General features: G+C 36.7%; 1 protein-coding gene across 1 annotated transcript in view; it reads right to left on the bottom strand.

Moving 5' to 3' along the window:
• Positions 1-26,070, bottom strand: part of LOC120072930 (protein root UVB sensitive 1, chloroplastic) — a 54,036-nt gene that overhangs the window by 20,796 nt on the left and 7,170 nt on the right. Inside the window, exons 3-4 of the mRNA XM_039025467.1 lie at positions 24,779-24,835; positions 13,679-13,877 (exon numbers count right to left, since the gene is read on the bottom strand). Of these exons, the coding sequence (XP_038881395.1) occupies positions 13,679-13,877; positions 24,779-24,835 (256 nt within the window). The remainder of the gene's footprint in view (positions 1-13,678; positions 13,878-24,778; positions 24,836-26,070) is intronic.

Raw genomic sequence — 26,070 nt, 5'->3', positions numbered from 1 at the left:
TAAAACCATCCAGTCCAGGGGCCTTATTTTTACCTAATAGATTTAGGGCAGATTTGATCTCTACTAAAGAGAACCTTGCTGTCAGCGTTGCATTATCAGCAGTAGAAACTTTGGACCATTTCAAGTTGAGAGGCACTGTTCTTTGACCTGGAAAGTTGGTATCTAAAATGGAGTAGAAATCTAAGATGAGGTCTTCAATCTCTTTGGAAGAATTGGTTGCTACTCCTTGATCATTTATGAGCTCAGAAATCAAATTCCTTCTTTTTTTTTGCATCAAGAAATCTGTGGAAGAATTTTGTATTTTCATCCCCTAAACTTAGCCAATTCAGCTTGCTTTTTTGTCTTAGATTTCTTTCGTCTGTTCTATAATGGGGAAAAAGTTCAGCCATCAACGCATTTCTCAAACTTCTGTTTGAATCTGTTAAACCATGAGTTTCTACCTGTTGATCAATTTCCTCTAATTTTCTTAATAACACTTCCTCATTTGATTTTCTTGCTGTCTCAACATCTGCATGCCAAGCTTTAAGGGCTATTTTAACTTTTCTTAAAAGGAAACTCATCCTCAAGTTAAGTTGAGAGTTTGAAGTTGTCCAGAACTAGATACAATGATAAATCTGCTACATTGAATGTCAAACTTATATTCATATATGGAGGAAGATCTACTTTATATGCATTTTCTCCAATGCATTCAAGGATGGTGAAAGGTCCAAATTTCTTTTGTGAAAGTTTGTTTGCAGCTCCTCCAGGAAGTCTTTCTTGTCTGAGGTAGATCATGACCAAGTCTCTTGGTTTGAAGGTTACTGATCGGCAGTGAGAGGCAGCATCCGTTTTGTAAGTGTTGTTGGCAGCCTCCAAACTTTCAATGACTTCTTTATGAATTTTCTACACTCGATCGATCAACACAGAAGCTTCATCACTGCTATGAATAAAAGAAGTGTTGTAAGATCAAATGTTAGTTGAGGAGGATTAGTATAAACAACATCAAATGGACACTTCCTTGTTGATTGATTTTGCATGTTGTTGTATGCAAATTCAGCTTGAGCAACTGAAGTATCCCATTGTCTAGGTTTATCTCCACTTAGACAACGTAGCATGTTTCCTAATGTCCGGTTACCTCTGTCTGGCCATCTATTTGAGGATGGCTAGTGGAACTATATTTTAAATTTGTTCCAAATCTCTTCCAAAGACTTTTCCAAAAGAAGGACATGAATTTAACATCTCTATCTGACACGACTGATTTAGGGATGCCATGAAGCTGGACAATTTCTTTAAAAAAAGGGTTAGCAATGTTTAGAGCATCAACTATTTGCATGGTATGAAATGAGTCATCTTGCTAAATCTGTCCGCTACCACGAAGATAGAAATTGGAAGGGGAGTGTAAAGTCTCGAATTTTGAGTGTTACCTTTTAGATATTTGACATATGTAGCAATGTTTAACAAAATTGTAAACATCTTTTCTTAGTTTGGGCCAATAGAAACGTTCAGCTAGGGATATGAAGGTTTTATCTCTTCCCACATGACCCGAGAGGCCACTAGAATGAGCTTCCTTTATGATTCTCTCTTAGGGAGCCTTGTGGTATACCTAATTGATTGCCACGAAAGAGGAATTCATCTAATATGTGGAAGTCTCGTGGGGGGTTGTTAGAGGAACAAGCTATCGAAATAGTGCCAAAGTCTGTCTAATTCATAGCATTCAAGTAAGTGATCAAAAGAAATTATGCAACCTCTTAATATTGTTAAAAGATTGGATTTTCTGCTTAGGGCATTGGCTACTTAATTAGTTTTGCCCAAGGTATGTTTAATGACAAATTCAAATTTTTGTATGAAGGATATCCACTAGCATGCATATGGCTAATGTGTTCTTGGAAGTGAATAAATTTTAAAGAATAATGATCAATGAGGAGAACAAATTCCTTTCCTATTAGATAGTGTTCCCATTGGTGTAAAGCACTTGCCCATAGGTGCTCCATTTTGGTCTAGGTAAGCTTAGCTTTTCACTAAAGAATTCTATGGGAAGGGATTCTTGTGGAAGGAGCACTTGCCCATAGGTGCTCCATTTTGGTCTAGGTAAGCTTAGCTTTTCACTAAAGAATTCTATGGGAAGGGATTCTTGTGGAAGGACTGCACCTATTCCTAATCCACTAGCATCAACTGAGACCTCAAAAAATTTATTAAAATCTGGTAATGCTAATGTGGGTGAATAGGCTAGTTATTGTTGGAGTACCTTAAAGCTATCTAGAGCATTTTATCTAATAAAGGAAGAAAATTTTGAAAATTTTTCTACGCATGAATGTGCTTGGTGCATTTGATAGCCCAAAAGGCATCACCAACCATTCAAATAGTCCTTCATTAGTTTTGAATGTCGTTTTCCATTCATCACCTGGGTTTATTAGAATTTGGTGATAGCCACTAAGTAAGTCTATCTTAGAAAAGACTTTTGAACCGGCCAATTGATCTAGCAAATCCAAGATACTTGGTATTGAAAATCGGTATTTGATTGTAATTCTGTTGATAGCATGACTATCAATGCAAAGTCTCCATGAACCATCCTTTTTAGGAGCTAATAGGGCAGGTACAGCGCATAGGCTAAGGCTCGGTTGGATACTTTTTTCTAAGGAGTTCCTCAATTATGTCATGTAGTGCTTGGTATTCATTTGGGCTCATTTTATAGTGAGGTAGGTGAGGTAGAACCGAGCCAGGTATTAGGTCAATATGATGTTGGATTGCTCGAAGTGGTGGTAAGCCGTTAGGAGTTTGGATGAGGGAAGGAAAAGACTCTAGAAGCTTACTAACTCTGCTGTCCACAGTGTAATCAAGTAATGCTTCGGAGCTATTTTTAGGAAGAAGGGCCATAGTGAATTTGGCAGCCTTAAACACTGCTTTTTTATGAGAAATTATTGTGAACAATGGTCCTTTGAGCTTGTTGTTTCCTTCTTTTGTAGGTTGTGGAATTGGAGCATTAAGAGCTAGCAAGACAACCTTTTTCCCCATCCACATGAACTCAAAAGTGTTTTACCATCCTTTGTAGATGGTTTGATGATCATACATCCATGGCCTACCAAGCAAGACATGGAAAGCGTCCATGTCCAGCACATCACAAACAATTTGATCCTTGTAGTGAGTGCCTATGGATAAGGGCACTATGCATATTTCGTTGACAAGGACTTCATCTCTTTTTTTTTTTATCTATCCCACCTTGTAAGGACTAGGGTGACTGTCCGTTTTTAGTTTGGGGGTTTCCACAAGTTTTTTGGACACGATATTCTCCAAGCTTCCATTATCTACGATGTTGTTGCAAATCTTTCCTTTTATTGTGCATCGAGTTCAAAATAACTCATGTCTTTGGGGGTTTGTTACCGTAGTTGGTGTTAACAAAATTTTTGGGATGACACAAGATAGTGCATCACCATCATCAGCCCCTACATAAGCAATTTCATCTCCACCTTCCTCATCATGTCAGCTTCTTCTTGGTCTTCCTGATCTTCTTGAACTGTAAAAGTTCGTCTTTGAGGGCAATCATTAGAGAGGTGTCTGGTTTGGCCACACCTAAAACACTTTCCTATGTTAGGCCGATTATAAGGATTATTTTTAAAGGTAGAAGGGATCTTCCTTTTCTTTCAGCTTCTGCCTTAGACATTGCTGATTCTTTGCCTTTAGTCGAGACACCTTGGTTGGCAGCCTTGATGGAGTCTTGTGGAACCTTCCTCAGTTGGGGTGATGAAGCCTTATCCCAAGTAGATTTCTTTCCAGGCCAACACTTCTGTTTTAGAGTTTCATCTTCTTCAACTGTTGTGGCGAAGGAAATGACCTCAGCCACGCTTGTCAAAGGTTGGAGATGTAGTGTTTCCTTAATGTCATACCGCAGTCCATCTATATAGCAAGCAATTTGCTGATTTTTGCTTTCCACGAGGTTATTCCGAGCACTTAGTCTATGAAACTCTTCAGTGTACTCTTCAACATTTCGTGTACCCTATTTGTAGTGCTGAAATTGATTGTACAGCAACCTTCCATGGTTGGAAGAAATCTTTTCTTCATTAGCTTCAGCATTTTTGGCCAACTAACAATCGGTCATTTTCCAAACATTTTTCGGTTATGTTGCACCTGGTCCCACCAAGCGGAGGCTCCACTTTTCAGCTTAAAAGAAAGAAGTTTCACCTTCTTTTCTTCTGGAGTGCCCATGTAATCGAAGAAGCTTTCCACATTCTTGACCCAATCAAGAAACACTTCGATATTCATGCGTCCACTATAACATGGAAGATCAATTTTCATCTTGTATTCCGATTCTTGTCTCCACGGTTCCCCATATATCCCCCGATGTTGGTGCCAATTTTGATGACGTTCGTGGTCAAATCTTCTGAAGTATGGTTGATCTTGGAAATTTTATTGGGGCTGGTTGTGCTCTTCTTGGCATGGGGGATATCAGTGATGTTGCAAATCTTCCTCATCCGAAGAGTCCGAATCCAAGCCAACTACATTGTGTGGAAGGGATCTTGGATGCAAGAACTGGTTACCTTGAGCAATGTTTTGGAGATTCCCCCCAAATTGATTTCTTTGGCCATAACCAGCTTGTTGTCCAGGTGATATTCTGCCTTTTCTCACTTGGAGGCCTAGTATTGTTTCTTTCTTGATTCAACTGAGGTGGAATCACATGTTCTTGCTCACGGTAAAGGGGATTATATTGTTCTCGAATGCACATAGAGTTGTGGTTCCATTCTTGGATGCGCAAGGGATTGGGATCTGGTGCTTGGACAGAGGCAGCAGTGGTCTTACCCTTTTCTTGAGTGAGGAGTTCCACTGCTTGTTGAATTTCAGCCATCAAAGCCATAAGACCAACCATCTTGGATTGTACATCCAACAGCCAAGAGCTTTGTTCTTTGAATGCTGCTTCCACATTAGTCAAGCGCCGGTTGAGAAACTGTGGGGAGGATGAAGATGCTTCCGCATCTGTAGTGGGGGATTTGGGATTCTTGGTGTTCTTGGTGTTCTTGGTCACCATCAGGCCCTATGTCGGTGCTCTGATACCAAATGATGTGATTGTTGCAAGAGAAATAAGAGTTTCTTGGAGTAATCTTGGAGAAGGCATTTTATTGATATTGAATAATGAATGAAATGCTAATAAGTTTCCTTTAAATAGATCCAAAGGGAAAGGGTGGTTTTGCACCTAACAACCTAACTAGTTTAACTAATTTTAACATCCTTTAAATAGACCCAAAGGAGAAGGGTTTTGTCACAGCTAAACTAAAATATTAATTTGAAAAATGATTAAAACAAATAAAATACAGCCACTCTAAATTCCCAAAGTAGCCCTACATCAGAAAGAGCTGCCAAAAAATAATTACAAGAATGGGACAATACCTACTGATTATTTGATGTAAAAAATCAGAGAAGAAAATGACTTGAACACAGTCCAAAGAGAGGAATTAAAATAATTAAACTTCCAGACATCCAACTGTCCCGTATAGAACCGGCTTATTATACCTTCTAGAGAACATCGAAATGGATGGAAAGCTTTCATCGGTCACACCACTTTTTATAGTTCTGAGGCCAACACCTCATCAATGAAGACCAATCACCCTCTTACAAGGAAACCATCCTAAAAAGCAGACCCGTGACTGTCAATTTTTCTAAAGGAAAGGAAGCTTTGAATTCCAAGGACCCACCAACCATTCCAACTGAAATACCATTAACTGTTAATCCCTTCCCATCTCTGGTCTCTTTCAAAACTAGTAATTTCATTGTCATCAGGAGAAGGAATTTTCATGATGATCAGTACAAAAATCCTCAAAGCTCTCCAAACAAACGTCTAAGCTTACTATTCATTGTCCTCTTTCACACCAAACAAGGCTATCATGTGCTGCGAAGACATAGACCAAGCTAGAACTTTGTGTAACTACCGTGGATGGCAAAAAGTTGGTCCATACCGACTTCTTTACTCCCCTTGGAGTCATGAGGAATTTCACAGTTAACGAGTGATCCCCTCATACGAGGGTTGGATCAAAGTTTGTGGTCTACCTATTGATAAATGGAATGTGGATTCCTTTAGATTTATTGGAGATGCTTGTGGAGGCTTGTTGAAGTGGCTAGAAAAAGGCTTGCAAGGATGGATCTTATGTAGATTAGCCTTAAAGTTCGAAGCAATGAAACTGGTTTTCTACAAACCATGATGAATCTTCCCTCCTAACGATTCATGACGATTGGTACAAAAATCCTTGGTGAACTAATGTACTTACAAAAAATGTTTGAAGAATGTGAAAGGCGTAAGTGGGTCTTGATCGTGGGCCTCTAAATTTAGGACTTTGAGAGTTTCAGTTTATTAATAATACTTAGGGGGTGTTTGATAAATGGGTATGAGTTGAGTTGAGTTGGGTGGGTATTTATTACCCATGTTTGTTAAGCCCATAAAGAAAACCTATGGGTTATTAAAACCCCATTTTTTACCCACTCAAAACTCTTCTTTTTTATCCCCTCAAAACTAGGACCTTTTATATTAATATGATTGTTTTCAAAACTTATTATATTAGAGAAATATTAGACCTTTTATATTAGAGAAATATTGTTGTTTGCTAGAAAGTCGAGGGTTGAGGATTTTGGATTAATGTAGAGGTCGAACGTTGAGAACTCGATAAACAAAAAAAATTTGGGAAACAATATTGTATATTAGGGTTTGTCGTAGGTTGAAGTTTCGACATACATAACTCGACAAAACAAAGAAAAACTTGGAAACAATATGTATAAAAGGTTGTTACATAAAGTCGAAACTTCAACCCTGGACAAGTGAAATCTCGCTAATTTTGTGATGAGGATCTCGCTCTAGAAGGAAATCTCGCTAGAAATGTGGGCTGAATCTCGCTAATTTTGTGACGATGATCTCACTCCAGAAGGAAATCTCGCTAGAAATGTCGACTGTTGAAATGCAAAGCACACACATGGGTAGACTTGCATTGTGGCAAAATGAGAAGTATGAGCTAAGAGCGAGATCGTTGAGATCGAGACCAGCGAGAACATTGAGAGCAAGATTTTGAGCGAGAAAGTGGGAGAGAGCGAGATTGGAGAGAGCAAGACCAGCGAGAAAGTGGGAGAGAGCGAGAGCAGCCTGTGCATCAGCCATGCCTTGTCCGGTGCTGCATTTGAACGTCACGGCCACGCGATTGAAGGGCACGTCACGCCCACGGATTTCATTTTCAAATCACAAAATCATAAATTTCATAAAGGAGAGGGAGAACAGTGACGGTTGAGAAGAACGTATCAATTTTGGATGAGGAGATCTCCCAATCTACTAGTGCGTTTGGAGTGATTCCAAAGCCATCTGAGAGCTCTGGAAGTCTAATTTTCAGAGTAGGGCTGTCGGAGGAAAAAAACTCAAAGGAACCGGGCTGGAGATTGAAAAGAAGGCAGAAGGGTCAGACTGTCGGATCAGTCTGGGCCAGTCTAGAAGATTTTGTGATTCCGGCCAAACCACAAGGAGTTCTGAGCTGAAATTTTAGGGTAAGCTTCCTAAGACATTTTAGAATAAGTTTGTAGAAGGAAGTATTTCAAAATAAGGTTCAGAACTATGAGTAATCTAAGTTGTAAGTTGAATCTAGATTCTAGGGGTGAAAAGGAGCCCGAGGAGCTACTAGAGTGAAAAGCTCCTAAGAAATCGAGATGAGTGGCTAAAATGTTTTCGAACTAAAATGTTTTTAAGCTGTTTTGAATTACAACATTTACAGAAAGCATATTTGTGAAAATAATTCTCATGCCTACTAGTTTTATGAAGTGGTTTCCAAGCAAGTTTGAATTGTAAATTGAACGCATGCCTACTGTTGCAAAACTATCTACATATGTGTATGTATTTTATCCAGCATGCGTTACCAACTTTAAAGCCATGTTGTATATGTGTTATACTGTACCTGCTTTAAAGAGAAAAGTTGTTAAATAGTTTTGGTAAAATATGATGCCAAAGTACAAGGAGAAGGCATCCACCCAACTAGATACTGAAGGAGAAGGTATCTATTGGTACTGAAGTACGTTGGAGAAGGTATCCTAATAGCTCGATACTGAAGTACAAGGAGAAGGTATCTGAGCAGTAGTACCTAATGTGGCCACAGGTGAACTAAGTCGGAGATTGAACAAAAGGGTTCTCTCTGGACTAGTAGTTGGTGTTGGGATTATTTTACCCATTATACAGTACTTTGATTTGAGAAATGATTTTACTGTTTTATGTTTAAAACAGTTTTATATACATTACGCTTGGAAATTGTTTATGCTGCATTAAATTATATTTCAGATAAAACTATCTTCTGAAATTATGCATGGGAATTTACTATGTTTTCTCGGTCACTCACTGGGCGTAAGCTCACCCCGTTTTCAAATGTTTTGTTTTTCCCCCCTACAGGTAGCGGTCAAATCCTCTGAAGATAGCTCTGCACCTGCTCTGCCACTAAAGAACCAAAAGACTTGTAACCGTTTGCTAGGTGGTTACTGTTAATATTGTACACATGTTACTATTGTTCATATAGGGACTAGGGTTTATGGGTTTTGGGACTTGTAAATCTAGTGTTGTAATGACTCTAAACATATTATGTTTCTAAGTTAATAAATTGTGGGCCTAAAGACGTCCCGTTGCATATGAATTATAATTGGTATTAGAGTTATTCCGCAAGAGTTGTTAGGCAGTAAGTGCCAGCCCAAGGGTTGGTAACTGCTGCAGTCATGCCTTTCGCTAGGCTAAAAAGGTGGTTTGGGGCGGGCTGTGACAATAAGTATCGAAAAGAACATATATTTTGTGAATTTTTTTTTAGATATATATACTTACAAACATTCAGTATGAAATATATATACAAACATTCAATATATATACATACAATATACAATATACCAATTAATTGAGCAACAATATGAAACATATTTTGTTGATATGTTTTACCGATTGAAGAGAATTAGAATTATTACAGTTTTTTAAAAGAATATATGAAAAATAATCTATTATGTTCTACAAATTGAGAAAAAAAATTGAGATTGTCCAGTTTATGTCATAAATAATTTGAGAAAATACGTGTATATTTGAAAATTAATCAACAATAGCAAAGCATAAAACTAAAAAAATAAAAGAATGAAATAAAAACAAACAGAAAAAAATAGAACTAATCTCATTCATAAAAAACTGCATCAGATCCTCCAACTCAACTCAACTCTGCACAACAAACACAGACAATAATTACCAACTCAACTCAACTCTGCACAACACAGACAATAATTACCAACTTAACTCAACTCTGCACAACAAACACAGACAATTTAACTCCCCAGATAATATAACTCTTCAGATAATAATTACCAACTCAACTCAACTCAACTCTCTACTTTTATCACATACCAAACACACCCTTAGTTTTAATTTTACCGAGCTTTGATGTAGGGGTATTTCAGATATTTCTTGTAATTAACCAATTGTATTCTCTTTCCTTTTATTTTAATATTTTTAGTTTATTAATAATACTTAGTTTTATTTTAGTTTAGGTGTGAAACCACCTTCCCCTTTGAGTCTATTTAAAGGGGTTTAGGATTAGTTAGTTAGTTAGGTGTGTACAAGTCTTTCCCTTTGGGCCTATTTAAAGAGAGCCTTGTTGTCATTAATAAAACTTCTTCTCCAAGAATCCTTCAAGAATTCTCCAAGAATCTAGTCTACACTAATTGGTATCAGAGCACCCTCGTGAAGGGACATCATGGAGGGAAATGGCTCCGGCAAGCTTCCCATTCTTCCACCTACTAATGCAGAAGCATCTTTTTCCTCTTCTCCTCAAACAGTAAATCAAAGTTTAGCCAACTTAGAAGCTTCTTTCAGTGGCATCTTGGACAACATGATTGCAATGAAAACATCCACGGCAGGGCTACAACAATCCATTGAGCAACTGACACTAGATGTCGGTCAATGGACAATGAAGAAACAATCAAGAAGCTGTTTGAATTAACCCAGAAATTTGGAACAATCAGAGACATCCACAAACTCTTCATCAAGAATAGGAAAATTTACTGCAAAGAACTACCAAGAACCCAAGAAACTAATCAGCGTTTTGAACATAGAGACCAAGAACTTCCAAGAAGACATCAAAGGGCCTTTGACAAGGATGTGCTAAAGCCTGGATGAAGGAGTTTGAAAGAGATCGGCAACCTCTTTCCCACAACTAATATTTTCCTATCCTGAGGCCAAATTTGGAACCAAAATTTCCGGTTCTTCACCACCGCTAACACTTGCCAAAGAATCTTCATCAAAATCTTCCTCAATCACAACTTTCTGGAATTGCAATGGATGGAATTTCCTTCATTAAATTGAATTTTCCATTTGGAACTAGAATAATCATTCTAGTTACAGCATGGTTGGAGCAAGAAATCTCGGGCTGTTTTCTAATTAGTGCTGGAACTTGGGCAAGAGTGCGGAAAACTTCAATTACATCGGGATTAAAATCTCCTTTGATATTAATGAAGCCCCACGTTTATGAGAGTAAAATTTTTTATAAGTAGGCATGAAGGTAGGCCTATGTAATTTATGTTGAGGAGTTTTGGAAGCTTGAGAATTAGACCTTTCCTTCTCTGTTACGAAGATTTTAGGGCTGTTTCCACTGAATTAAATGCTGATGATAAATCTACTCCATTAATACCAGGGGAGAATGATGGTTGCATTAAATGATTGTTATCATCAAGCTAGAGAAAATTACTTCCCAATAAAACCCTTGAGTTGCCTTGGTGTGAAACCAAAAATTTAATATTTTGAATCAATGAATCTCTTCTCAAAATGAGGGAAGAGGCTTTATTTATAGAGAAAGATTACAAGTTTGTTCAAAACTAACCAACTAACTATAGTTAAAGTCAAAACTAACAAACTAACTACAGCTAATTAAAGAAGTAAGCCTTCTAGTTACATCAAATCCACCCCTCAAGATTGGACTCGTCTGCGAGGCAATTAGGATGCTAAATGGAAGCTGTCCGGAGCAAAATAAGGCTTCAAGTCAACCACGTTGAATACTGGATTAATGTGCAAAGGATGGAGTACTTGATCCATGAGTCTCATGAAAGTGCTTGGAGCATGACTAGCCATTTGAACAATCCTTCATTGGTCTTGAAAGCCATCTTCCATTCATCACTCGGTCGTATTCTTATTTGGTGGTATCCACTCTTCAAATCCACCTTAGAAAAGATCAATGCTCCTCCAAGTTGTCCAAGTTGGTCAAGTAGATCACATATACGAGGGATTGGAAAACGGTATTTCACGGTGATTCGATTAATGGCTCTACTGTCTACATACATTCTCCAGCTTCCATCTTTCTTTGGAGTTAGTAGGGTCGGGACTGCACACGAGCTTAAACTTGGTTGAATGTGCCCTTTGTTGAGTAACTCCTCGATGTGTTGGTGAAGGATTTCATATTCCTTAGGACTCATTCTATAGTGAGGCAAGTTTGGTAGTGTAGCTCCCAGGATTAGGTCAACGTGGTGTTGAATATTTCTCAATGGGAGCAGCACCTCGGGTTCTCTTTTAAGGAGAGGGAATTCATCGAACAATTCTTGTATCACCGGAAGGTTCCCATTCTCTTGTATTTCCTCGGACTTATCAACAACAAGTCCTAATATATCTTCTTCTCTTTCTTTCATCAAAGTTTTTCCACTAATTGTTATAAACAAGTGGCTGTTGTCTTCCTTTTTCACCTTTACGCCTTTATCATTCTTCTTGTTTCTGTCTCTTATACACATCTAGATGTGTATAAGAGACAGGTCTTTTGCTTGTGGAGGCTTCCCAAGCGGACCTTCTTGATGAATTCTTGACTCGGATTTCGTTCATCTCCTCCACAGTTTCAGCAAAAGAGATAGCTTCAGTAAAAGAGTGGAAAGGTAGTAGTTTTACCTTTTCTTTGATATCCATATGTAGACCTCCAATAAACCTTGCAATCAAATGTTGCTCACCCTCCATAAGGTTTGTTCTTGCTCCTAGTCGATGGAATTTTTCAATGTAATCAGCCACCGATCGTCCTCCTTGTCTACAATTTTGATATTGACTATACAAGGTTTGTTCGTAATTAGGAGGTGGGAAGCGTTCCTTCATTAACCTTTTCATCTTCTCCCACGAATGAATTGGTCTTCTGCCAATTCTTCTCCGATTGATCTCAAGTTGATCCCACTAAGCTGAGGTGCCAGCTTTTAACTTTAGTGCCACGAGATGCACTTTCTTGTGCTCGGGAGTGTTCATGTATGTGAAGAAATTTTCTGTGTTCTTGATCCAATCAAGAAATGCTTCAATGTCTCGCTTCCCATTGTAACTTGACAAGTCAATTTTCATCTTGAAATCATTGTCCTCACGTCTCTCGCCCCTTCCTCTTCTTGGCACAAAGAATTCTTCTTCTTGATCATATTCCCTAGATGAATTCCAATCTTGGTTTTCTTGATATCTTTCATGGCTAATTGGTTGTCTTCTTAGATTTTCATGGTGCTGTCTTTGAATTCTTGGATGTCTTTCTTGAAATATTTCTTGCTAGTTTTGGCAATTTCTTGCCCGTCCGCCGCCTCTTCTTCCTCTTCCTCCCCATTCTTATCAACTGGTTGAATATTCTCTCGATTTTGAGGTGCGGTTGCAAGCATTTCAACTCTTCTAGCAAGGGTTTCCATGCTTTCTAGAAGGTTTGTTAAGGTGTCATGAATTCCCTCCACTGAGTTCTCAATGGACAGCAAGCGTCGGGTTGAGGTTCTTGGAGAAAGGGTGGGAGTCTCTTCCACCTCTTGTTCTTTCCCGTGTACATCTCCTTCGATTGGTTGATGGGCTCTCCTTCCCGCCATCGGTTCCCAAATCTTGGAGTGCTCTGATACCAATTTTGGTGTGAAATCAAAAAGCTAATATTTTGAATCAATGAATCTCTCCTCAAAATGAGGGAAGAGGCTTTATTTATAGAGAAAGATTATAAGTTTGTTCAAAACTAACAAACTAACTATAGCTAATTAAAGAAGTAAGCCTTCTAGTTACATTATGCCTTCAATCTCTGGAAAATGCGCAACTTTTGGAGACTTTGGAGAGAATTAAAGAGTTTGTTTATTTTTTAGTTTTATTATTATTTTGAAACAAGGAACAACTTCTTATTCAGGGATACAAACTCCATTTGATAGAGAGAAAAGAAAAATGCAAAACAACAAATATACTCAAGCCAGAAATGTAAGCACTGAACAAAGCTTTTTCAAAGTATTCAACTGAAAAACTTGGAAGACTTAGTTTAACTTCTATGGAAAAAAAAGGTGAAAAGGCTAGTTGGTCATTGAGACATTTTCAAACAAACTAATGACTAAATCTAATTTTAAAAAATCCCTCGTATTTATAAGATTCCATTAATAACTAAGGTCAAGTTCCTGGTAAATATACACACACAAATAGTTTTTATTCATAATACACGTCACATTAAATTTTAATTTCACATTTTGATTCAAAAATTAACAACCTTGCCCTCATCAACTCTAGAAAATGTCTTCTGTTTGCAATGTAAAATATTCCAAAAAGTCCCCTCAAGAAGTGCAAGGGGGTGGGTGAAATAGGGTATTATCTTTGATACAGCATACTACCAAGCAAGCTAATCATCATGATATATTGTGATAGTGATAATATAATAAAAACAGTACATATACATCTCATCAACCCTAAATTGCAAACGAAGGAAAGAGAACTTACTTGCACGATAAGGATTTAATGTCCTTAGTTGAATGGACTTATATGATTTTAGATTGCAGAACATGTGGACTAAGGTCACTATGCTAAAGCACCCAAGAGCAAGAGATGTTGAGGACCTTATACGATTAGCCAATGTAATGCCAAGCATCATACCAATAGACTTGCTCACCATTCCTTGTGCTTCACCTTTGGCAATCACCTAGAATTAATTTCTGTTTCTTTCAGCACATATGCATTGAAAGGACAGGGTCAATTTCATTCAAGGTATCTATTAAAAGAAAAAGATCTTATCTTCCTATGCATCAGTAGTAAGAAAAGATAGAAAATGGCCATTTGTCACAAGCCCAGCTTAAACTAGGAGATAAGTGCTTTGGGTAGTCTGTGTGACGAAATAATATGTAAACTACTGTTATGAAGATCGATTGAAGTGACAAAAATGTAGAAGTAATTAAAAGCTATCCACTTAAACATGAAGGTTAAACAGAATAAATTTAAGCAAGAAATCAGCAAAGGTAAACAAATATATGTCCCCCATTTAATTAAAATATATGTCCCTCATTTGTCCGCACGTACAAAACATAAGGATGCATAACAAAAAGCTATAAAATATTGGAATAAAGTAGAACCTCTATAATTTAATATTCAATAAATTAATAACCTCTCTAAAATAATAATTTTTCTTGGTCCCAAATTGGGCCCAAGGTCTAAATTAATAAGATAATAATTTTCCGAAAGATGCATATATAAATTTGAGATCCCTTCAAATATTATAAATTAATAATTCTATGAAACTACAAATATAATCAAGACAACATAGTAAAATATGATTCTATTGTTGTTTGTTTCTTCTTAAAATTTAATCTAGCTGTATTCCATCTCTAACTTTTCTTATTGTATCCAAAAGCTCCAGTGTCGCATCCTCATACTACAACAAAAAATTGCAAAGAGTTAGTACCGCTATGAGTGCTTCCTTCCACGTAATTGGTTGCATAGGCATTGTATCATCTTCAGTTTCATCCTCAGTAGGAATTTCAACAACACTAGCTATAATTTCTTCTAAACTTTGGACCTCTGAACATGTATCATTTTCACCCGAGTAAATCCAACTGGTGAGTGACATCAATTTTGTTGTGGTACCCGAGATCATTAATCATTGTATCAAGATCATGAATGCCTTCTTCAGTAGTTTCTTCATTCAAATTTATTGAGGCTACTTCATCTTACAAACGAATTTTACAGTGTTGAAAACAATTTGCTATTGTCTCTTGCTGAACATTTATTGTCCAACATCCAAGCTGAGACTGCAAGTTTGATGGCACCTAAAACTTTGGTCCTTTCTAAATCAAATTCTCCCAACTCATAGCCCTCTAATACCCTACGGTAGAATCTCCTACGCTAGTGCATCTTGAAACTTCTTATTACCCCTGCATCACATGATTGGATTTTTTATGTCATGTTAGGTGGCAAAAAATACAACACAATATTAAGTAGTCCTTCAATATTTTTTGGATGGGCTGGACAATCATTTATCATCAAAGAAAATTCTTCTACCATGCATTTTCTGATCCAAGTAATGAACATATTCATCAAAAAGCACACTCGTCATCCATTGTATGTTGGAACGATATTGACTACTCAAGCTGTTCATGTCAATATTCTTGAAGCAATGTGGCTTTGCGTACTTTCCAGTAACCCATAAAGGAATTTTTTCAGAGTCATCCTCATTGCGGCAAATAAAAATTGTAAGCCTTTCTTTGCTTTGTTTTCTTCCTTCAAGTTGTTTCATTGCAAGAGAATGATTAGCTTTTAGCCTATAAAACAAACCAGTTTCATCCATATTAAAAACATTCTTCATAGGATACTGGTTTATTATTTCCCTTATAGCCACCAATTTGTTCTCCATATCCTCTATGTCTACAGAATCACACTCTCCGAAACGACAATATTACTTTATACCATGTCTTAGCTTGAACTTCTCAAGCCAACCTTGAGAAAATTGTGCGACTCAGGAGGTTTTTGAGGGTATAGAAGTTTCATTGTGTCTCTTTCCTTCTCCAAAATTAGCTCTCTGGGCATGCTTACATGTTCTAGGTATTGGGGAAACCACTCATAAAGAGCCTTCTCCATCTCTGGATGATGAATACTTTGCAGGTTTGTATCGTTGGGTATCCTCTCCTTTTCAAAGTTAGCCAAAAGGTACTCAGAATCACTTGAGTGTGTTTGATATTATACCTTGAGAAGCTGCAAATCTTTGAGTGAAAATTTTCATTAATCCACTGTTCCAAATCTTTTTGAGTGCATATGTGGGGTAATCTCTCTTATACTCACATTGTGCTTTAGGTATTTGATCTGTCATGGTTGGTTTTTTAACACCTTTTAGATGTGAGGCCATGGTTGGTTGATTTTGATTTGGATTAACTAATTAGGAATGTTTAATGTTGTTTACACGATACATATAGTGGTTGATTTCCTTACCATACACAAACTTGCATTAAGTTTTAATTAGTACTGCGTGCTACAATGAACTTTTTTATTATGAATAAGGATTCCTCTCTTTGGTGTAAAGTTGTCAAGAGTATACATGGTAGGAGTATGTTTAGTTGGCACACTTCGGGCAAGGTAAGCTATAGTGTTCGAAGCCCATGGATCAATATCTCAAGTTGTGGCTGAAAGTGGAGGCTTTGGCGGTGTTCAAACTCGGTAATGGCAGCCAAATAGCTTTTTGGTTGGATTCTTGGGCTGACAACATCCCCCTGAAACCCAGATTCCCATGCTTATTTCAAATAGCACACAACCTCAATGGTTCGGTCTTGGACCATTGGGATAATACAACTTCCTCTTGGTCCATCTCCTTTAGAAGACTCTTGAAAGATGAGGAGATTTTAGAATTTCAAGGCTTGTTAACCATCATAGCCACAAAAAAAAGTGAAGGACTACATTGATAAACGATCATGGTCCTTGGAAGCAAATGGCACTTTCACCGTCAAATCACTAGTCACCCATCTTTCCACAGCTTCTCCAATCGATCAACCTTTAAGAAAGGCGTTAAGAAAATCTAAAAGCCCCCGACGAGTCAACATTGTCATATGGGTAATGTTATTTGGATCTCTTCAAATGTTTTGCAAAAGAAGCTGTCCTCCCATTATTTATCTCCAAATAGATGTGCAATGTGTAAAGGAGATTGGGAAGACCTTCGGCACCTTCTTTTTGACTGCTGCTATGCTCAAAATTGCTGGTTTACATGACTCAAATTGTTCAATATCAGCTGGGTTTTTGGGAAAAATTTCAGAGACAACGTCTTGCAGATTTTGGTGGGACCAAAACTCAAGAAAAAACAGCAAATCCTGTGGAATAATGCAGTAAAGGCAGTGCTGGCAGATTTATGGTTTGAAAGAAACCAAAAAGTTTTCCATGACAAGGAAACTCCTTGGATTTCCAGATTTGAGGCAGCCCATTTGAATGCATCCATGTGGAGCTCACTCTCCAAGGCACTTTTGCGGACTATTCCAGCCAAGAAATTAGCTTGAACTTCCGCGCCTTCCTCTCCTCGGAGTTCTAATGTTGCTGTCTCAGTTGGTTGCTCTAGGAATCAAAACCTGTTGCTCCTTTCTAAGAGGAAAGTAGCTTCTTCTTTTAGTATTGTATTTTGGAATACCCTGTGTAATTGTCTTAAGTTTCTTGTATTAGTTTTGTGACTTGTTTAAGATCTTATTTGTCTGGGCCTGTATTGTACTGAATTAAACTGATCAAGTCCACATTCTTCTGTTCTTGGAGATGATAAGGATGTTAAGAGGGTGTCAACCTAGTTAAGGTGCCTGAGTGCACCTGTTGATCCTAAGTTTTAGTCCTATTTTACCGTATCTCTTGTACATTGAGCATTAGTCTCTTTTCATTATCTTAATGAATAGAGAGGCTCGTTTCTTTTTTTCTAAAAAAAAAAAAGAAAAATTAGTAACATTATACATGAACATCATTCAATTAGTCAATACAATGTATATGTTTTATTCATGAAGATAATATACGTTCGTTGAATTGGAAAATATCTCTTTAAATTAATAATTTAGTAATTTATTGACTAATTAATACCTCTTTAAATTAATAAAATTCTGCGGTCCTGACATTATTAATTTATAGAGGTTTTATTGTAATTGGATATCATTTATTTCCCTACATTTCGATTTGTATTGTTGCAATTATTTCTCTTTATAAAAAATAGGGAGTATAACTAAAAAGTTAATTCTTTCTTGATTCATCTTTTGGAGTTGAATACTTAATTCAAATATTGTTTTTTATCTAATTCGTAGGAGTTAATAGAAAAGACAAACCCCTAGTGATACACCAGAATTCAGCTCGATTATCGATAGAGTGTATAGTTGTGCAATTTCATGAAATCTCTCTTCTAAGTTCTGAATTCGTTCTTCAACAGCCCCTAGCTTCCAGATTTGGTGGTCATGTATGGTTTTTATCAATCATCATCACCACCCTTGGTTTTTCTTTTCCAAATTTGCTACCTATACTTGATTTACTACCACTATCCTACAGGCAACAAGAAGTTCTTTTATACCTCTATTTGTGTTCAAGTTCAGCAAATTTGCCCAATTCATCTCCAAACTGGTAAATTTCATTTCTGCTTGTACTATTGTTCTTTCAACATGTCACTGTCTCGGTTGACTTCTACCAAATAACAGTATTCTACAATTGTTGAACAAAACAAATTCTACAAGTGTAAGTGCGTTAAAGAGTATGCAACAAGGTAATCTAAAGTTCCTAATTCTTCGCACTCGGACTCTTTCATCCAGATGGATGGAGATTGAAGTTTATCATATGACAAGTGGTAGATCTTTATTCCCATTATTTCTTCCATATAAAGCAAATTGGTAATAGTACACCTACCAGAGTAACAGTCATTAGAAATAACCAAATATCAAGTACGCTAACCCTTGACTCTGTGTAATAATGATCAGAAACGTCAAAATATCAAGTATACTAACCCTCGACTCTATATTGTCTGTGCCAAATTGGAGTATAACTTACAATAGGTGAGTAAGCTTGACAAGCACTTATTTGTTTTTAAAAAAAAAAAACTTCTCAGAGGACTTAAATTCTGAAACTAAATTCCTTGTGAACTCTTGTATATTTAGGACTTAGGTTCAAGGAAGAAGATCATCTATGTTATATACTTATATTATGTGCAGAATTGTCATATCTCAGCGTTGATAATCATCTAACAACGAAGGTATGTAATAACCTTGTAGGTCAGTCCAACAATTTGCTCATACTCTTGAGTCTTTAGATCCTTCGAATAAAGATTGACTTTTTATGATGTGCCACTATCATCTTGGACATCCAGAACCTTGCCTACCTTGAGTGTCTGTTTCCTTCTTAATTCGTTCATAAAAGCACTAACTTTAAGTGTGAAATTTGTCAACTCTTCAAATGCACACCCATTTTTCACATTGTTCTCATATACCATCCCAAGTTCTCACCTCTCTCTTATCCATGGAGACATTAGGGACCCTCAAAAAAAAAAAAGAACATGTCGGTGGGACACGTTCTATTAGTTGACGATCCACACCATTTGAGTGGGACATTACTTGTGAACAATAAATATGAAACTCGCCCTCGATTGAAATTTGATATAGTCTTTATGTTTAGTTCAATGTTTTAATAAAGCAATTCATTGGCATGATCGTTTCGAAGCTGCAAAGCTTAACGCCTCCTCGTGGTGTTCCCTCTCCAAATACTTCAAAGATTACTCAGTACAAGACATACTCCTAAATTGGAGCTCTTTTCTCAAGGAAGATTATTAATTCTGTTTATTTTCTTACTACTCATATGTTGTAAGGGTGCTCTTTTTCTAGGCCAGATAGTGTCATTTTCTTGGCTGTATTGCTGTGTTTTCATTCGACCATATTGAGATAGTTTGTATGGAAATGATGAGGATGCAAAGAGGGTGTCAACCTAGTTGAGATGTCTAGGTGCGTCTCCTGATCCTTAGGCGTTTTTTGCTCATTGTATAATCCTCTTGTACTTTGAGCATTAGTCTCATTTTATTACATCAATGAAGAAGCTCGTTTCCCCTTTTTTTAATTATTATAAAAAATAAATAAATAAATAAGGCATTCAAGGTGCAAGCCTTGAGGCGAGGCAGCAATATTGTGCCTCGCCTCATCTGTTTGAGGCGTAAGCTTTTGTGAGCGTACACCTCTAAGGCTATAGGGCGAAAGCCTTAGCTTTATTGCATAGAAAATGGCAATAAATGTGCCAGCATGCATTTAATACAAGCGGTGCATGTCTTTTACTTTCGTGTGTCCATGTGGATATCAAAGAAAACTGAAAAGTTCACCCAACATGAAAAAGAAAATTGAAGAAGATGAAGATAGTTGTGGCACATGCACAAATGGAAGGACTATATGTTGATCTTAGAACTTGGAAAGAAATAAATGAAAGGGATAGATGAAGTCACTAAATAGTTAATTCCTAGAGTTCAAGACTAGGTTAGGTTTAAAGAAGGACAAAGGCCTAAGAGGGACTTAATTCTGGGAGCTGAGAGAATTAAAGAGTCCTCTAATTGAGGAAGATGAAAGAACAATAGGTCTCCAATATTGTTTAAAATGAATAATTTAAGTTTAGTGTTTCTTCTTTTTATTTCCTTGTATTTTGAGCATTAGTCCCTTTTCATTTTATCAATGAAAAGTTATGTTTCCTTACCCAAAAAAATGTCTATAATATCAATACATTGACGACTACATTTCTTTTTTAGAAAAAACCCTTTGTGGAATACAAGGGATCTTGGGGAGCAATAAAAAAGATTTCTTTTTTAGAAAAAACCCTTGGTGGAATACAAGGGATCTTGGGGAGCAATAAATGTCTATAATATCAATACATTGACGACTACATTTCTTTTTTAGAAAAAACCCTTTGTGGAATACAAGGGATCTTGGGCAGCAATAAAAAAGATTGATCCTTAAAAGATTTTTGAAAAAGATCGATCCGGATATAGTATTGATTCAAGAGACAAAAAGAAACGGTTTTGATGGAGCATTTATAAAAAGCATATGGAGTTCGAAAGATGTAGGCTGGTCTTTCGTGGAAGCTAAAGGAAGATCAGGAGGAATACTCACAATGTGGGATGAAGGAAAGATTTCAGTAGTAGACACCCTTAAAGCTGAATTTTCCTTGACAATTAAGTGTTTTAACAATTTGCAAAAAACAGTGTTGAATAACAAACGTATATGACTCCACATATTACAGAGAAAGAAGAAGACTTTGAACTGAATTGTCTTCCCTAGCTGACGTGTGCACTATACCTTGGTGCATTGGTGGTGATTTCAATAGTATACGTAGAAGTTGTGAGCGGTTTCCTTTTGGAAGAGCAATAAGAGACATGAGAAATTTTAATAAATTCATTAGCGAGAATAATCTAATGGAAATTCCTCTCTCAAGCAGACGCTTCACATGGTCTAGAGAAGGCCAAGTGGTTTCTAAATCACTCATTGATAGATTTTTAGTATCAAATAATTGGGAAGAGACTTTTGAAAACTCATGAGTGACTAGGCAAGCAAGAACCATGCCCGATCACTTTCCCCTTCTTTTGGAAGCCGGTGCTTTTGAATGGGGATCATCTCCTTTTCACTTTTTTAATAGTTGGCTGAAAATCAAAGAATGTTGCAGACTAATTGAAAGATCCTTAGATATGGAAGAGCAGCAAGACTGGGCTGGATATTTAATCTCCTCAAAACTGAGAAGAACCAAAACAGCATTAAAAAAATGGCTAGCTGATTATGAGAAAAATATGAAAAATAAGGAGGAATGTCTTTTAAAAGATATTGAAAGAAGAGACCAATTGGCTGATGATGAAGAAACTCAATTTTGGGAAGAAGACATAAGAATAGCTTTGAAAGCCGAGTTATTGGTAGTTTACCAAATGGAAGAAAGAAATCTTATTCAAAAAAGTAAGCTGAACTGGTTAGACTTAAGGGATGAAAACATTTCTTTCTTCCATCGTTTTCTAGCTGCGAAAAGAGGAAGAATTTGATGGCAGAATTGATCGATGACCATGGAATCCCAACTAGATCCTACCGAGAAATTGAAGATCTTATTTTGGGGTTTTATTCCTCTCTTTATTCCAAATGTGAAGCGATTCAATCAATACCATACAACCTTGAATGGCCAAGAGTAACAAGAAACCAAAATGAGCAGCTTGTGGCAAGATTCACCCCTACAGAAATCAGAAAGGCAGTGAAAGAGTTGGCAAGGAACAAGGCCCTTGGTTCGGATGGCTTTACACCAGAATTTGTTCTTAAATTTTGGAATCAACTAAAGGATAACTTCTCTAGGTTGTTCGATGAATTTTATGGTAATGGAAAGTTAAACTCTTGCGTTAAAGAGAATTTCATATGTCAAATTCAAAAGAAGGAAGATGTGGTTTTGGTAAAAAACTTTAGGCCTATAGCTCCACTCTTGTGTATAAATTATTGCAAAAGTGCTAGCTGAAAGACTCAAAGGGATCATGCCAAGCATTATAGCTCCAACTCAAAGTGCATTCATTGAGGGGAGGCAAATTCTTGACCCCATTCTCATAGCCAATGAACCCGTAGAAGACTAAAGATCTAAAAAGAAAAAAGGATGGATTCTAAAGTTGGACTTAGAAAAAGCATTTGATAAAGTGGATTGGGACTTCCTCGAGAAGGTGCTTCGTGGAAAAAACTTTTATATTAAATGGATCTCCTGGATAATGGGATGCATCTCCAATCCAAAGTTCTCCATTTTCATAAATGGAAGACCAAGAGGAAGAATTAAAGCTATTAGAGGAACTAGGCAAGGGGATCCTCTTTCTCCCTTCTTATTCCTTTTAGTAAGTGATGCTTAGTGCTTTAATCACACGACTGCATGAAGAGGGGAAATATGAAGGCTTTATGGTTGGAAAAGATAAAACCCATGTCTCCATCCTACAATTTGCAAATGATACTTTAAGTTTTTGTAAATATGAAGATGAAATGCTAGATAATCTTCGGAATACTCTTGATCTCTTTGAATGGTGCTTGGGCCAAAAAATTAATTGGGATAAATCAGCTCTTTGCAGCATAAATGTAGAAAATGACAAGCTGATTTCAGTTGCTGCAAGACTCAATTGCAAAGTTGAACATCTCCCTTTTAAGTACCTTGGTTTACCTTTGGGAGGATACCCAAAGAAGGTGGAGTTTTGGCAGCAAGTTATTGATAAAATACATGGCAAATTGGACAAATGGAGAAGATACAATCTGAAAAGAACTTCCTACTTACCATATGTCTCCCTTTTTATGCCAGGAAAGGTGCTATCTAAGATGGAAAGAATTATGAAGAACTTCTTCTGAGAAGGTCACAAAGGAGAAAAGATAAATCATTTAGCCAAATGGGAGCTGTTTTCTAAGGCCCAAAAGGATTGAGGGCTTGGTCTAGGAGGTTTAAAAGAAAGGAATTTGGCCTTCTTAGCTAAATGGGGATGGAGATTTATGAATGAGGACTCCTCCCTTTGGTGTAAAGTTGTCAAGAGTATACATGGTAGAAGTTTGTATTGTTGGCACACCTTGGGCAAGGTAAGTTGTAGTCTTTGAAGCCCATGGATCAATATCTCTAGTGGATGAAAGTGGAGACTTTGGCAGTGTTCAAATTTGGTAATGGTAGCCGAATAGCCTTTTGGTTGGACTCTTGGGCTGACAACATTCCTCTAAAAAAACAAATTCCCAAGCTTATTCCAAATAGCACTCCACCCTAATGGTTCGATGTTGGACCATTGGGACAATATTACTTCCTCTTGGTCCATCTCTTTTAGAAGACTCTTGAAAGATGAGGAGATCTTAGAATTTCAAGACTTGTTAAGTATTGTTGCAACTAGAAAAGTGAAGGATTGCAATGATAAACGGTCATGGTCATTGGAAACAAGTAGTTTTTTCACCGTCAAATCACTAGTCACTCATTTAGGCAAGGCTTCCCCAATTGACAGAACTTTAGGAAAGGCGTTATGGAAATCCAAAAGGCCCCGGCGAGTAAATATTGTCTTATGGATAATGTTATTTGGAACTCTTAACTACTCTAATGCTTTGCAAAAGAAGCTGTCCTCTCATTATTTATCTCCAAATAGATGTGCATAGTGTAAAGGAAATTGGAAAGACCTACAACATCTCCTTTTATGCTCAAAACTGTTGGTTTTCATTACTGGGCTTTTGGAGGAGTTTTCAGGGACAATGTATTGCAGATGTTAGTAGGACCAAAACTCTGAAAAAATCAACAAATTCTGTGGAGTAATGCAATTAAGGCAGTGCTTGCAGATTTGTGGTTTGAAAGAAACCAAAGAGTCTTCCATGACAAAGAAGCTCCTTGGTTTACCAGATTTAAGGCTGCTCGGCTAAATGCTTCCATGTGGAGCTCTCTCTCTAAGGTTTTTGCGGATTATTCCAGCCAAGAAATTAGCTTGAACTGGTGTTCCTTCCTCTCCCCAAAGCCATAATATTACTGTTGCAAGCTGTGTAGTTTATAATTATAATTACAGTTGTGACCTATGAACTTGTCTCAAGTCTTAAGTTTGGGCAGGTTTGCCTTTAGATTAAGTTCACATTTGTCTGGGCTGTTTTATATTGTACTGTACTGAAACATTCTAATTATGCCCTCATTTTGTCCTGGGAGATGACGATGGTGTTAAGGGGGTGTCAACCTAGTTGAGATGTCCTGGTGCACCTGTTGATCCTAAGTTTTATCTTGTCGTATCTATGTATTTTGAGCATTAGTCTCATTTCATTAACTTAATGAATAAAGAGACTCGTTTCCTTTTCAAAAAAAACCCTTCATGTTTATAAGATTTCATCGCAACTCAATATTCAAGAATCAAAATTAATTCTTGATCATATATATACAAATAATTTATATTCAAATATTAACTAAAAATCAAAACTTACCATACATGATACACTAATTTTAATTTCGATACGCATTCCGATTCACAAGTTAATAACCTTAGTGATAATATTTCTTTCCTTACATGAATCTTGCAGCTACAAAAAAGTATGGTGTTTGTAACTTTGCTAACACACACTAACCAGAGAAGAGATTACTTTATTTCACCTCAGCAAAATTCCTTTGAGCAGCAAAGCCAGCATAAAAACAACTCCTAGTAGAAGCCTGAGGAAAAAGAAAATTGTATTCAACTTTCAAAAACTGTGCAACTCTGTTAAAAAATAATAATCTTTCTAAAAAAATGTAACTTGTTTTACGAGGTATTTAAGGTCAAGTCACTGAGCCCATGAAAGTTTCTTGTTGGAGCTTGCCTTTTTTCATCGCCCAGATTATATAGCATAAAGCAGATAAGTTTTGGAACTTATACGAAAGGCAAAAGCTTAAATAGGTAAAATGCCAATATATGATATTCAACTTGAAACCAAAAAGCTAAATGTAGATGTCGAGGGAGATACCAATGACTTGAAGAGCTGAAGTTACAAAAAACAAAGATGCACATGCTGTTGGATATATCAAAACAAGAAAGATGAATATGAGGAAACTTGTATATTTGTATTCTATTAATATAAATTTTTTGATAAAGGATCGAGCAGGCCAAGTGCACATAGTATTACTAGAAAAAGATTCAGAGACAGAAGGGAAAATCTTCATAAATATACACATGAAAAGAAAACTTTAAAGAAGAATACAGGAAGGACAAAATAAAATAATAACAAAAAGGGGGAGAAATCATTTTATACCTATAAACTTTGAGGGTTGTATCAATGAAAACCCAAAACTCATAATTGCATCAATTTAAATCCTAAACTTTCATAAACGAATCAATTTAGACCCTCCATTAGTTATTTATATCTATATTCATTTGATTGCACTTAAAGTCAACTCAAAATCACCTAAATAAAAGTATTCTTCTTTTGAAATCCTATCAAAGTGGCAAGAAAATTTATCGTTCAAATTTTCCTAAATAAAAGCATTTCTCCAATGTTAAGTTACTCCTTGCACTTAAAGAAGCCTTATACATGAGTGAAAATTATTCAAGAAAGATTGATTAGAAGATACTTGTGCCAAGAATAATGAAAGGCTCTTTTCTTATAAGAAAAAAAAAATATAGGAATAACAACTTTCATTGAGAAAAAATGAAAGAAAACAAGGAAATACAAAAAGCAAGCCCACAGAAGCAACCCCCTAATGAAAGGGTTTTCAACTTAGAATAATGATACCTAGAAAATAATTTCAAAAAAGCTTCTAAACTAAAGCCCAACGCAACAAATGAAACTTCACTAAGGACCAAACTTCACTAGGGTCCTTTTCTAAACCTCTAAACACCCTATTGTTTCTCTCCCACCAAACGTCCCACAACATAGCATACACCCCAACAAACCACAACAAACAACCTTTCT

Source organism: Benincasa hispida, chromosome 1 (assembly GCF_009727055.1).
Source record: "Benincasa hispida cultivar B227 chromosome 1, ASM972705v1, whole genome shotgun sequence".
NCBI lineage: Eukaryota > Viridiplantae > Streptophyta > Magnoliopsida > Cucurbitales > Cucurbitaceae > Benincasa > Benincasa hispida.
The sequence above is the reverse complement of the archived record's forward strand: the minus strand, read 5'-3'. Positions and strand labels throughout refer to the sequence as shown.